General features: G+C 31.7%; 2 protein-coding genes across 4 annotated transcripts in view; one reads left to right on the forward strand and one right to left on the reverse strand.

The window, feature by feature from the left end:
- The window catches only part of LOC132698999 (mucin-2-like), a 475159-nt gene that overhangs the window by 226341 nt on the left and 234666 nt on the right, over nucleotides 1-14152 (forward strand). The window lies entirely within an intron of this gene.
- Nucleotides 1-14152, reverse strand: part of LOC132699015 (uncharacterized) — a 31598-nt gene that overhangs the window by 595 nt on the left and 16851 nt on the right. For all 3 annotated transcript variants that reach the window (XM_060665448.1, XM_060665447.1, XM_060665446.1), the window contains 2 exons: nucleotides 10311-10370; nucleotides 2007-2057 (listed from right to left, as the gene is read on the reverse strand). In XM_060665448.1, coding sequence (XP_060521431.1) covers nucleotides 2007-2057; nucleotides 10311-10370 — 111 coding nt within the window. The remainder of the gene's footprint in view (nucleotides 1-2006; nucleotides 2058-10310; nucleotides 10371-14152) is intronic.

A 14152-nucleotide genomic window follows, 5' to 3' on the forward strand; every position in this document is an offset into this window, starting at 1 on the left:
AGTATACAAAATGTTGAATAGTTTTTGAGAAAAATAAGTTTTTACATTTGTTTACGGAAAACAGGTTTTCGGAAAAAAGTGTTGTTTTGCAGTTGAAAGTTAAAATTTTTATTATGAATCCATGGCCAATTTTCTGCAACAACTAGTGTATTTTATTTTTAATCTAACTAAACCTATGTTCTAAGATTTTTTTTTAAATGTTTATTACTTAAATTCAATATAAAATCAACAACGAATATAAGGAAAATAGAACATATTACTAATTACGAAACATTTTTGTTTTGTTTGTTGCATTTCAGTCTTTTTACCTATTGCCGAATTTTTATTTTTAAGTGTTGAACACTATTGCTTTTTTTTATAACTACGTCCGGCAAGTAATGGAAATATATAGTTCTCCAACGAATTAAAATATCTCACGATTCAGAACAAAGTCATAAAATACTGAACATATTATTCGATCACGCATTATGTCACACCACACATAAACATTTCTCCGACCCTGTTTCTTAATTTCTTTTGATGATTTTAATTTCAGATAAATAAATGTCATTTTAAATGAACAATAAAGACGTCTTGTTTGAAAGACCTTTTGAACTAGCAAAAATTGGAATGGATTGTAGTTATTAAATTTTAAAGTGCTTTGAATACTACTCTTACTAATATCTGGTAGATCTCGGGATCTGTTTGAGAAATTTCTCTTCTGTTAGGACAATTTTTGATGGCCTTTTTGGATTATTGTGATTCTCTTACCCTACGTTCAAGATCACGAACAATTCGTGGAAAAATATGTTTCGTAGGTACTTGCAGGATACAACAACTATATTCTCTTAGGGCTAATGCTGGACCTACTTAAGATCTAAACGCTCTTGAACACTGTAAAAAGTAATTTTTTCTTTTAAAAAATGTTGGTGACAACTAAGTCTCAAATAAGAACTAACTATCTATTTCTGTCCAGGTTACAATTTTATTAGTTCTTTTTTTTTTGAGAGTTAGAAAACGTTTTGTAATTAGTAATAAGTTTTATTTATTTGCATTATTTTTTGATTTTATGTTGAATTTACGAAATTAATGTCAACTGTATTATATAGGTTTAGTTGGATTTAAAATAAAATACATGAGTTGGCCATAATTTATTACATGAAATGCTACCGAATTAAATCCCAAGCCAAATAAATGTGCTTAAATACATTTAAAAACAAATGAGTTTTTTAAATTAGAACAAACAATGGTCATTTGTGACTACCACCCTGTATAAAATATTTTTCGCGTAGATAGGTTAAAGCATTAAATGTTACCATTTCCATGGACCCATAAAAAAATACCAATTTTAGTTTTCAAGTTAAAAAAACACGTTTTTCCGCCAAAAAATTGAAAAGTCTATTTTTCTCAAAAACTATTCAAAGCTTCGTATACCACGTAATAACAAAAAAACTCGCATATCATTCCATGTAAAAACATAATGTTGGTTACTGTTCTGGCAAAACGGAACTCCCTGTAGACATAAAAATGCTATAAGTAGTTTGGGTCAAACACCTGTACCTTTTATTCATCAGTGTCGTACTTATTAAGATAAGGTATAAGAGTTCTTAATGGACCATCCGCATTTAAAACATTGCCAATGACACTGCCTAAGATGTTCATGGTTTCTTTTTTGATATATTCTTTTTCTTAATGCAAAAGAGTTATAATTCATTATTGAACTGTAAACTTGCTGACCTTAGCCGTATTTCATAGGCATAGTATTGAACCTTTGATGATTGTCAAGGGTCCCGAGGGTGGGAGCTAGACGGTGTTTTGTGCCCGTGCCTTGTGTTTAAAATTAAATTATAGTTACTTGCGGGCAGTTGCTGATAAAGTATTGAAGTCGTTGAAAATTTACATTTTATTACTCTTTCGAATTAAGAACAAAAAAGGCAACAAATGGTTTTCGAATTTGAATTTAAATTCTTCCGACTGTATGTCTATTTTGTGGAATAACTTTGTGTATGAAAACATACATTACTTACTTTTTAAGCGAAGAGTCTTTTAACTCTTTGGGCTTTGCTGCTCGGGCCGGCCTGCACAACGAACAAACAAAAGTCATCCAAATTGTAATTATGCGTAAATAAAAACAGGCGGTTATTAATTGTCGAGGAAACCAATCTAGCTCTATTAAAAATAACAGACAGCTCGTCAAGGTAATGTATAAGTCGTAGACAACCAGACTAGCGTTTTTCGCAGATATTTATGAGGTCGATAAGAAACGTTGGCTTCAACAACAATTATTAGTTTTCTACTACCAGCGCTTAAAACGTTTCCGTTATTATTTATAATTTGGTTGGTGTTGTCTACTCGAGGTTAAGGTTCTTGAAAACCTTATTATCAAAATTTTATACCCGAAACAGCCCTTTAAAGCACCTAATTCTACGGCTATTATGCAGCAACAAACATTTTCCGGTTGAAGCAGCTTTTGAGGTCACGATGTTTGTTAATTTTCTATTTTATTTTTATGTCACGGAATTTAGACCCGGATCAACATATTTCTATATTGAGCAGTTTTAAAAGGTATATTTAGCAATAACCAAACAACTGAAAAGTAGGGTTCTGATTTCATCATTGACAGTTTTTTTATTGCTATTCCGGTTATCTTTGGTTTTATACCGGTTACGAAGGTTTCTATAAATACATTTTCGGTAACTATATAAAATTATTGGATCAACTTGGATATAACTTAATGTTTATAAGAGAATAATTTGTACGTAAATAGAACGTATAACACCGATCTTAAAGGTGCCTAAGTTTTGCTTCGCACACGTATAAACTTTTTTTTGAATATTTTCTAATCTATGTATTTGAAATACATTGTAATCCATGCGCGGGTTATGTACAATGATTTCCACGTAATAAGGATAGAGACCGTGATATTCACATTGTCAGCTTTTCGGATACGAACCTATAAAGTCTTAGTTTTAAGTAATATAAAGCATTCTTGTTGTACCTGCTGCTGCAGAAACTCTTAATTTTCGATTTTATTTTTGAAAATGAAGTTTTTTAAAAAGTCACCTCGTCTTCACTTAAACATAACTGGCGCAGTCGGTAGGATTGTGCCCTCGGAATTCGGAAAACGAAAGCGCAGAGAAAATTCGTGTGTATACGTCGCATCGTCCGAAAAAGTGAAACTTACCGAATTAGGTTACCCTGAGGAGTGGTTTCAACCGCTACAGCGCAATCCAAAGAAATTGTTGGCGAACCCAGAGAAGACTCTGAGGATAACTTAGATTATTTCGACCCGCGTTTTGAAAATAATTTTCCTCAAGAATACTTTGAGACATTTGATGAATCAATACGATGTCAATTAGAAAATCAAAGCCATCAAAATTTAGATGTATCCCCAAATTTTTGCGAAACCAGCCAAGAAGAAACCCCAACTTAATTGAAATAAACCTATCTTCGTATAACCCCCTTCCTTACTTGTAAATTAACTCTTTAAATATTAAATTATTAATAGACACTGGTAGTAATAGATCAGTATTAAAACCTATTACTATAAAAACAGCCGTAGGCAGCCAAAACACTCAATTTGAAGCTACTATAGCTCTACTTACAGAATTTGGTATCGATTACGAAATCGATTTTATTATTTTCGATTTTTACGACTTTTTCGATGACGTTATTGAATTAACTGATTTGATAAAAATGAATTTAAATATTGACTTAAATAACAAAATACTTTCGAATAAAACAATTCAAATTCCTTTTTAAGTTCCGCGAACCCGCAGATTCAAAATTTTCATTTTCGATAAACTCTCATGAGAAAATTATCAAGAATTTGACAGTTAGCGTTTTTGAAGGCAATATTTTAGTACCTCCTACTGAAATAAATACCTTGTTTATTCCTAGAATGCTATCCCACGCGAGAAACGGATTCGCACCCGTTGAAATACAAAACCACACCGATAAAACCTTGTTGCAACCAATTCCCATAGAATCGTTTATACAGGAAGCATTGGAAATATATTCTTTCGATAAAAATAAATATTTTCAAAATTCTCCCTCAAAAATCGATATAACCAAATTAATACGGCTATCCCACATGAACTCAGAAGAGCAGCAATCAATCACTAAATTATGCGACGAATTTAAAGACATTTTTTATAAACCAGCCTACGCGCTAACATTTACATCCAAAATTCGACACGAGATAAAAACCACTGACGAAGTTCCGGTACACACAAAATCATATCGTTACCCGTAAGCCCATAAAGAGGAAATAAGGAAACAAATAAATGAAATGTTAGGAAAAAGTATAATCCGTCCTTCAAGCAGCCCTTGGAGCTCTCGTGTTTGGATCGTTTCAAAAAAAATCGACGCCTCAAACGTACAAAAGTGGAGCGTAGTAATAGATCGTAAATCAAACCTTAAAACAATCAACGACCGATACCAAATTCCAAACACTTCTGATATACTAGATAATGACAATACTTTTCGGCTTTAGACCTAGCGAGCGGTTTTCACCAGATCGAGAAGGCACAAAATTCGATAGAAAAAAACAGCGTTTTCCGTGGAAAACGGACATTATGAATATCTACGAATGCCATTTGGATTGAAAAATGCGCCGAGTACGTTTCAACGCGTAATAGACGAGGTCCTTAAAGACCTTCAGAATAAAATTTGTATGGTCTATATGGACGACATAATTATTTTTAGTACAGGCTTGCAGGAACACATTGAAAATTTGCGCCTTGTGTTTTCGAAATTACGCGATGCAAAAATTAAAAATTCAACTGGACAAATGCGAATTATTAAGAAAAGAAATCGAATTTTTAGGGCACGTAGTAACGCCAGAATGCATCAAACCAAACCCGAAAAAGATCGAGGCCATTCAAAAATTCGTTTGTTTGTTGTTTGAACAAAAGTTCTCTGTCCTCAGGGACCATAAACCCTTAATCTGGCTTTCAAGTTTAAAAGAACCAAATAGTCGCTTAATTCGCTGGCGCCTCAAACTCGAAGAGTTTGATTGTATTTTAAAATATCAAAAAGGAAAGAAAAACCAAGCCGCAGACGCACTTTCGCGAAACCCCGTAGATACTAGCGAAAACATTGACCTTAGCGCCTTGGAAACTTTATCTACGACTAATGAACTCGGTGACGCGAACGAAACTATAGAGAAATTAGAATTAGAATCAATTCTAGGCAACAATTCCCAAAAGAAAATAAATATTTTGTCAGACATTATTCTGCGACCCGCTCAATATTCACAAAATCAACCGCCATTACTAGATACTAGCGATTTAGAAACGATACATACGTCTCACGAAAATCCAATTTTTAACATTTCCGTTACAGAAAGAATATTGAATATCTATAAAAATCAATTCAATCAATCAAATCAATTTTCAAATATTTCCAATAATACTAGAATTTTAGTAGTATTTCCTAAACTTGAGCCTATCCCACATATAATAAATTCTTAAAGGAATTTATAAGACCCCAAAAATCTTTACGCACTTTATTTTAGAACTGAAAAAACTAGCTCAAACCTTTACTGTAACATTACAAAAAACATTTCTAAATTCTTCCTACAGGTTTGTTCAATGTTCAAAATTCTTAGAGGATGTTGAATCCCAGAACGAACAACAGGAAAAATCAAAAATTTACCACACCACAACAACTTGCCATAGGGGCATCTCTGAAATGAAAATAACAGTGACTACTAGATTCTATTGGCCTAAAATGACTGACGATATAGAGCGGTTTGTAAATATTTGTGATACTTGCCAGAAAAACAAATACGATACAAATCCCCCTGTCATTAAATTTAGTCTAACACCTATGACATCTAAATCATTCGAACAAATTCATATTGACTCTTTTAAAATCGACAACCAAATATTTTTAACCATTCTTGACGCCTTTTCTAGATACGGTCAAGCGTATTCTCTTAAAATCCTGACAGGACCAGCCGTCATTGATTGCCTCCTAATTTTTGTATCATGTTCCGGTTGGATATAATAAATCCATACACAGTGTCACGAAATTTACGCCTTTCGAAATAACCTTTTGAAATAATCAAAGGTCATATAAAAGACACAAATCGTGATAATTTCGGACTATGTTCAAAAACACAAAGAGAGTTCGAAAAAGGTATTGGAACAAATGACACGTTTTCATAATAATGTCAAAGTAAAAGTTCATTGGCGTGAACTTTAAAAGTAGAATATAATAACACGAAATGAAATTTATAATAAAAAAAAATGTGATGTTTATGGTTTACAAAGGTAACGACAATTTCGTTTTATGTGTTTATATACTTTATAGGGCATATTTCATCAAATTTGCATTTAGTTGGTTTTACGTTTTAACGACTTTTTAAACTAAATCCGAAATGGCCTTGTTTGCAATATTTGCTTTTGGTAGTTTTTTTTTCAATTAATTTGATACAATTTTATCGTTAAAGCATCAGGCCTTAGCTTTCTACATTTACAGGTTCTTTAAGTTCAAAGATTTCGCGACGTCATTCCCTGCATTCTGTTATATTCTGCAAACAGTATTCGTTGTGTGTATTTGGTTATTATAGTAATTAATTATACTAATATAGCAATATAGCAAAAAAGGTTATATGAGAAGAATTGCTAACAAAGGCTAAATAAATGAATGATGAATTGGAGGTACCCACTTTTTTTTAATTAACTGTTTTCATAATTAAATAAACTTAATTAAGAAAATTTTTGTTAAATATCAAATTATTTTCACATTACATTAACTATTATGATTTTTCAATTATTCTTTTATAATGTCAGATCAAACAAAAGCTGAAATCTATGATGAAATGTTCCAGGATGATAATAAATTGCTTAATTACACGAATAAAGTTATTCCTTCGAAATGTATGCCTATTGTTTATTTTTACAGACGAGCAGTTACAAAAACGCAGCATATTTAATAGGAAAGAATCGAGAAGCCAATCAACGGTAAGACTATTATAATTGAATCAATCAACAACTCTTTGAAAAAAAGAGACATTTTTATGATAATTATCATTCAGGTTCGTGTTTGTAGAGAAAGAATTATTTTTAAAAAATTAAGGAAATACAATTAAAACTGTTTACTTATTAATAAAATTGTTGCCATAATTTACAATTTAAAAAGAATGATAGTTAAAACTTATTAGTATATAAGCTACATTAGAAATTTTAAAGGTTTATTTCTTGAAAGTATTGTTTTCCGCCTCACTCAGAATATAAATCTTATCAAATAATTCAGCTTTACGGAAAAATCATACTTACTTTTTTTTTAATTTCTGACACCACAATAAATTTTATGAATTTATTTACTCAGTTATAAAATTTTGTATATCAATATATGGAGTGTTTCAAATAACATGTGCCATGCCGGAGGCGAGATTTTTTTACATCAACATGGGTTGGATTCTGCTTCGTTTCGTAGCTGCGGGATACATGTATATATATATATATATATATATATATATATATATATATATATATATATATATATATATATATAAAAGAGTTTAAACAACTACGCCGTGCGTATAAACTATCGCTGCAATACTTTTCTAAAAAAAAAGCTGACCTTATTTTTCTTGCATAGAAAAAATAAGAAGGGTTTTTATAAAACTTCCGGATTCCTCCTGCGTTGTTTGTTGAGTCGAACTAGCTAACGTTTCTCCAATCATCCTGTTGGCTTCTTGGCTTGCATTTTACTCTGCTTTTATATTGTTTGAGGGGGGCGGAGCTAGGTGAGGGGCATAAACAGCGTCTCGGATGACTGATCCCATATTGGTGACAGGTAAAAATCTGAGTTGCGACTAAGACTGTTAGGTTACTTATAGATTTCTATTGACTCTTGGATTTTTCGTTGATAGAAGAATTGATTACATGCAAGAATTTTAATTTTATGGAATAAAATTTTCTGTCCGGTTTCGTGCTTGTGTTCGGCAAATGCTGATGAGTTTGTTTTAGTCTTAAGGCATGTTCTTTGAGCCTAATTGATATTTTTCGTCCGGTCTCTTCAATGTATTCTTTGCCGCATATGCACGGAATGCTGTAAACTCATGGCATCTCAAATGGAAATTTGCCTTTGACGGATCAAAGATGTTGAGAGAATTTTGGACAAGTGGTAAATCTGGTTTTGACGTTATATTTCTTTAAAATTTTTAATATGTGGTCAATTGTTTTGAACTTGAACGTAAGGAGCGACAACAGTGGCAAGTGTGGTTGTCCTTCCTTACATAAGAGTTCATTTGTTCATATATTACATTCATTTAAAGTTCCTTCATGAATACAAGGTGTCCAACTAGTGCGTCAAAGTAAAATACCTGGTTTATTATTTGTTTTAGAGAAAAATGTTAAAAAGCAATTTGAAATTATTTTCAAATATAACGGGTGATTCATAATAAAATTACAGCTGTCGGAAACGACGTCAAAATATAGGGTATTAAGCACAGAGCATTATTGACGAAAAAATTCCCAAAAATTCAAAAATACTCAGTATAGACCATAACAACCCTACGTTGGATGATTGAATATAAAAGTTTGGTTACCACATATTTATGGATCACTCTGAATAGTTCAAAAAAGGTGTAAATTGTTTCCCTTTAGTCTCATCCATAACTTTTGTATTTAATTTTTTTCTCTAAAACAAATAATAATAATAAATCATTTTTACTTCAAATGATTGTTAGGTACATTGAAATGGTGTCCTTTACAGTGGTTGTCCTATCTGTTTTAAATAAATCCATAGTATTCTTCTACACTATATGGTTCTGTTGCTACGAGTAAATTAAAAATTGCTCTCTTTGTTGTTTTGACCTTGTTGTTCGGCAAACTATTATAACACCTAATATACACTGACAATACGCGCTCTTCTCACTCATAGGGATATGTGTAATATTTATATTATAAACATCCTGAGACACACTGTTTTCAAAAAGGTTTCTGTTTTTAAAAACGAACAGTATACTTTCCTGTATGAAGATTGCAGGTAAGGTTAAAATTACCTAGATTTATTACTTTGACACACTGTTTGGATACCCTGCGATTCAATAATATTTTGGGCTTTAAGAAAGGCAGAATTCCTAAATTGGAAAGAGAGGAAACATTTTTTTGACTAAATTAAAAATGTAATTATTTTTATTGTTCTACGCTTATTGCAATATTTTCTTATATTTTGAACAAATTTTCATAGTTATGCTTAATAAAATTGACATTGAGCATTATTAGGAGAAATTAATGGAAGTGTAATATACAGGGTGTTCCATTTAATTTTTTCACGTAAAATATTTTTTTTTCTGTATAAAAGATTCGAACCAACTTTATTGTTAGTATAATCAAATTACAGCTGCCGGAAATGGCGGCAAAAATATAGTGTTAAACACAGGACATTTTGAAGAAAAAATGGCGATAAATCCGAACGCCCTCGATATAGGGCTCAGTAACGCCACATTGGGTGACTCAGTATAAAACGGCGTATCTACTAATGCAATAATATACCGGGGTGTTTTATTTAAAAAATTTAACTTTGGTTTGCCACATGTATTTTTTTCTAAAGCAAATAATAACTGGGATACATACCATTGACATACTATTTCGACAACCTGTAGAAAACTCAGCCGTTGCACCATCGTGTTGGAACCACATTCTATTTTTCACTAATACAGGTGAGAGCTCTGGCAAATCACTCCTCAGAAAATTTAAAGATGACAGGCACATGATACAAGTGGTAGAATAATTGGACCAATAATTGCATTTCCAATAATACCTGCCCAAATATTTGCTGGGTGCTTATCTTCGGAAAACCCATCTTAATAAATTATAGTTGCTTCTCTTCCTTTTTGTTTCGCTTCGCCATAAACTAATAATATGTCGGTTAATTCACCCAAATTATCATGGCATCAGGGCATTTTAAAGGAGTGCAATATTTTTAAAAAACTCGACAACAACGGAAAAACACGTAAACTATTAGAAATATAAAAGCAATAAATTACCTAATACTGATCGAAAACTCATAAAAAATAGTAAAATTCTAGTGTCTAACATTTTGACAATTTTGCCATCAAACACAAAGTCAACGGCGCGCAGTCTTTTTTTTTCAGAAAAGTGTAGCTGTATAAACTCTAATTGTGGTAAAATATGTACTAGTTTTAATAAGTTTTACCCTCCAGTCGTTTTGGATAAATTTAAATTAAATATTTAAATGCTTTAATACTCTGCAGCTACGACACGAGGCAGAATCGGATGTCGATATAAAAAAAAGTCTTATTTTTATGTGTTCTAGTTTCGATAACACCCTGTATAAAAACAATAACCTACCCTTTCCTGTATGACGTGGTCCTGCTCCTAGAGCTCGAGGACGAGCTTGTCCATGATAACCTAAAAAACGACAAACCGTGGTGAGGCGTAGTTTTGGCCGACTTACAGCAGTCTAATGGTGTCGACTAAACAGAACGCGGCGGCGAGTTTCGATCATGGTGCCATGAGCATAAAATTTTTGGACAATTACAAAAATATGCATGTTAAAAATTGATTAAGCGGTCAAAGTCAAATTTCAAGTATTTAAAATTATTTTTTATAAAATTCACTTCTGTAACTGCATTTGTCTGTTCGTCATCATTCTAGTTGTATACAGATAATTGATTGGCTTTAAACAGACCTTATTCTAATAAATATAACCACAAACATTGAAAAGGTATAGGGAGAGAATGTCATTAACCTTTTCCCTATAGTTAAAGATTGTGATTTTTTTTGTAAATATACTCTACGATTCACACAATATTCATCAATAACAGTTGCTCAGTTAGACATTGTCTTAGTAAATAGAATTTGTATTTTTAATGCCTTAGTTTTATTGTTAATTTGTATCATAGTCCGGGAGCCCTGGACCTTTTTTCAAAATGATAAGCAACAAGCTAATTCTTTGGAAATCGTTTCATTTCATCAAGACGCCCAACGTTTCCCTCTACGAAAATTGTAGCAGGTAGCTAACTATACGCGCAGGTATAAAATCATGTCAATTTAGTTACCATACCAAAATGATCAGCAACAGTTTAGTTTTTAGTTAAATCTATAGATATTGAAATATATAATTTGAAATTAAATTTGGCCTACAAACAAATAGGTTTGGTATACAGTGGCCACCCCCTCAAAGTTGTATCTATTATTTATTTATAAAATGTGATGAGCAACATGTTTCAAATAAACTGGTAGGATTTTTCAGTCCTACACTTTAAAGTTGTTGACCTCACGATAATACGTAATTCATCAGCAACTTTAGGACACCAAAATTAAATGAAACTTTATGACATTTTCTATCTAAATGAATTAATGTCCTACATAAAAATTGGTAGATTTCGCTAGTCCGACAAAAAATAGGTTGCAAGTTCGACTCTTGAACATTATCCCTGCTTAACCTCTGAATTACGGTCTAACCTATAAATTTAGTTGAGCGTTTAACTTTTTTTTTGTTCTTAAAATATTCCTACAGCCATTATCTATGATGCTGTTTTTTACAAATGAGTTTAATTAAGTTGTTTCATTATTATTTATCAACATTTTTTTTTTCATATTTTTTGGCACGCCGGATTTTTTTTTACTTGTTTTTAACTCACATCAGTATCATGATAGTATTTGATCGATAAACTTTTGAAAAAGTAAGTAGGTGATTATATGAATGCAGTGAAAGAGAGGGTAAGTAAATCAAAATTTTATTTTGTTGACTTCAATCGATTACAAATAATGCAGTACACCCATTCATTATAATACAAGTATTATAATCCATGAAAATTATGAAAAAAATATGTCGTTATTCATGAAACAATCATTCATTTTTTACTATTTTTTTTTTCACTTAAACGACAAAACGAAAATAAAAAAAATTCAACATTTTCATTTTACATTTACTTAAAAAATAAAGCATAAACTTACCTTTCATAACATAAATATTTAGCTTTTACTCTGAACTCCTTGTACCAACAAGAGTGGTAGCCTATTACATCGTCATCCCAATGGCCAGGCAATTCAGCATCATTATATTTGTGGTTATGATGCTTTCGAGGGTGTAGATAATTTTTATACGCGAGATAAATGTCTTTAGTAAGTTTTTTTATCGTCTCTCTTTTTTCACGAAAATTAGGTTTATCACAATGTATGTTGTATGCGTGTTCTCGATAATACGTTGGTATGTTTCGCGTATGCGCGTCTGATGCGAATATATACCGCCGATTTGATATAAGTATGTGTATGTATACATATACACGTATATTCGAATATACAAGTATGGACATGTAACCACGTTTAAGTTAGGGGCAATTTTCGAAATTTTCCAGAGTAGGACTGAAAAAACCTACAATTTCATTTGTAGGACAAATGTTGTTTTAGATTATTTATCTGATTATCTCCAAACTTAGTTAAAAAATAAGCTGTTGCTGATCACTTTTACATAATAATCAATTTGACATGATTTGATACCTGTTCATTCTTTCAGCTACCTGTTTTGCAACTTTTCGCAAAATAATAGCTGGGCGTCTTAATAAAACGAATCCACTCACAAAAATCTAGGCGGTTGCGGATGGTTTTTAAAAATAGTTTTGAACAACAACTTTAAAGTGTAGGACTGAAAAATCCTACCAGTTTATTTGTAGGACAATGTGATCATTTGTTAATAAAAATTATTAGCAAGCTACAGTAAAAAATTTAGCATGTTGCTCGTCACTTTTTATAAATAAATAATAGATACAAATTTGAGGGGGTGGCCACTCTATACCAAACCTATTTGTTTGTAGGCCAAATTTAATTTCCAATTATATGTTTCAATATCTATAGATTTAACTAAAAACTAAACTGTTGCTGATCATTTTGGTATGGTAACTAAATTGACATGATTTTATACCTGCGCGTATAGTTAGCTACCTGTTACAACAATTTTCGTAGAGGAAAAGGTTGGGCGTCTTCATGAAATGAAACGGTTTCCAAAGAATTAGCTTGTTGCTTACCATTTTCAAAAAAGGTCCAGGGCTTCCGGACTATCACTATACTTCTTTTTTAGCTTTACTTATAAGCTGTTATGCCACACTTGGTTGCAGCTTGCAGAGCAGTATCTTTTAGCATTGAGATCTTTATTGATTTGATTGACTAGTCTGTTGTTCCCTGTTTGTTGTGTAAGTCAAATTTATGATTTGGAATTATTTTTCATTCTTCTATTTTCTTGTTGAGCCCTCGTGGTATACAACTTCTCAAAGACTTTGGAGAGCATTGCCAGCAAATTTATGGGCCTAGAGGAGGACTTCTGCTGGCTTTTTTCAGGGGCTATGGGCTACTTTCCAAGCAGTTCTATAGTCTGTTCTATAGTTATACAGAGAGGGTTTGTTTTTCTTTATTCAAAATATTTGAGAGAACTGCTAGCATTACTACTGAGTGGTCTGATGACAGGTCAAAACAGCTTTCAGCCTTATATTTCTTGGTGTCAAAATCAGGAATTTTGTTTGTATCTGTCGTCAGTATTCACCAATGGATAATTGCTACATATTACTGGTTTTGAGAAGTCCTCTGCCTATTGGTGTTGTCAATCTTGAACCCCATGTCGAATGTTTTGCTTTGCTCCAGCAAGTATCAATATAAATAAATACACAAGTATTTTCCAATGTTTGCTTGTATTTTTTTAACTAGTATATTTTTAAAAATAGGGCGATCAACAATACGGTATTTTAAAGACAGTGGATTGGTAGAACGGGATCAATTGAAAGATTTCCAGATATTACTGTATTGGATTTTTTTCTTTGGGGTTATTTAAAATCAAAAGTGGAAGGAAAACCACAAAATTTAGATGATTTAAAATTTATAATTAGATACTGCAAATTATAAAAAATTAGGTAAGGCAAATTAATAAAAATATCCTGATTAATGTTATGGTTGGAAATTAAGGATGGGCATTTTCAACACGTAATAAAATATTTTTTTTGTTTCTATAAATTTTCTCTCAATTTTACTCATTTTAATGGGTCTCTAAGGATATTTCGCGTTAAACAAATTAAAAACTTCTTCTGGAGATCCGACATTCATTTAGATGGGCCATACTCACTTTCTTTAGTGACAGAAATGTAATTATGACAACTTAGGAACTTACCCGTTTATTTCAAAATTAATTTTCTGTTTTTTCT

This window comes from Cylas formicarius, unplaced genomic scaffold (genome assembly GCF_029955315.1).
Source record: "Cylas formicarius isolate icCylForm1 unplaced genomic scaffold, icCylForm1.1 PGA_scaffold_3__17_contigs__length_32017465, whole genome shotgun sequence".
Lineage (NCBI taxonomy): Eukaryota > Metazoa > Arthropoda > Insecta > Coleoptera > Brentidae > Cylas > Cylas formicarius.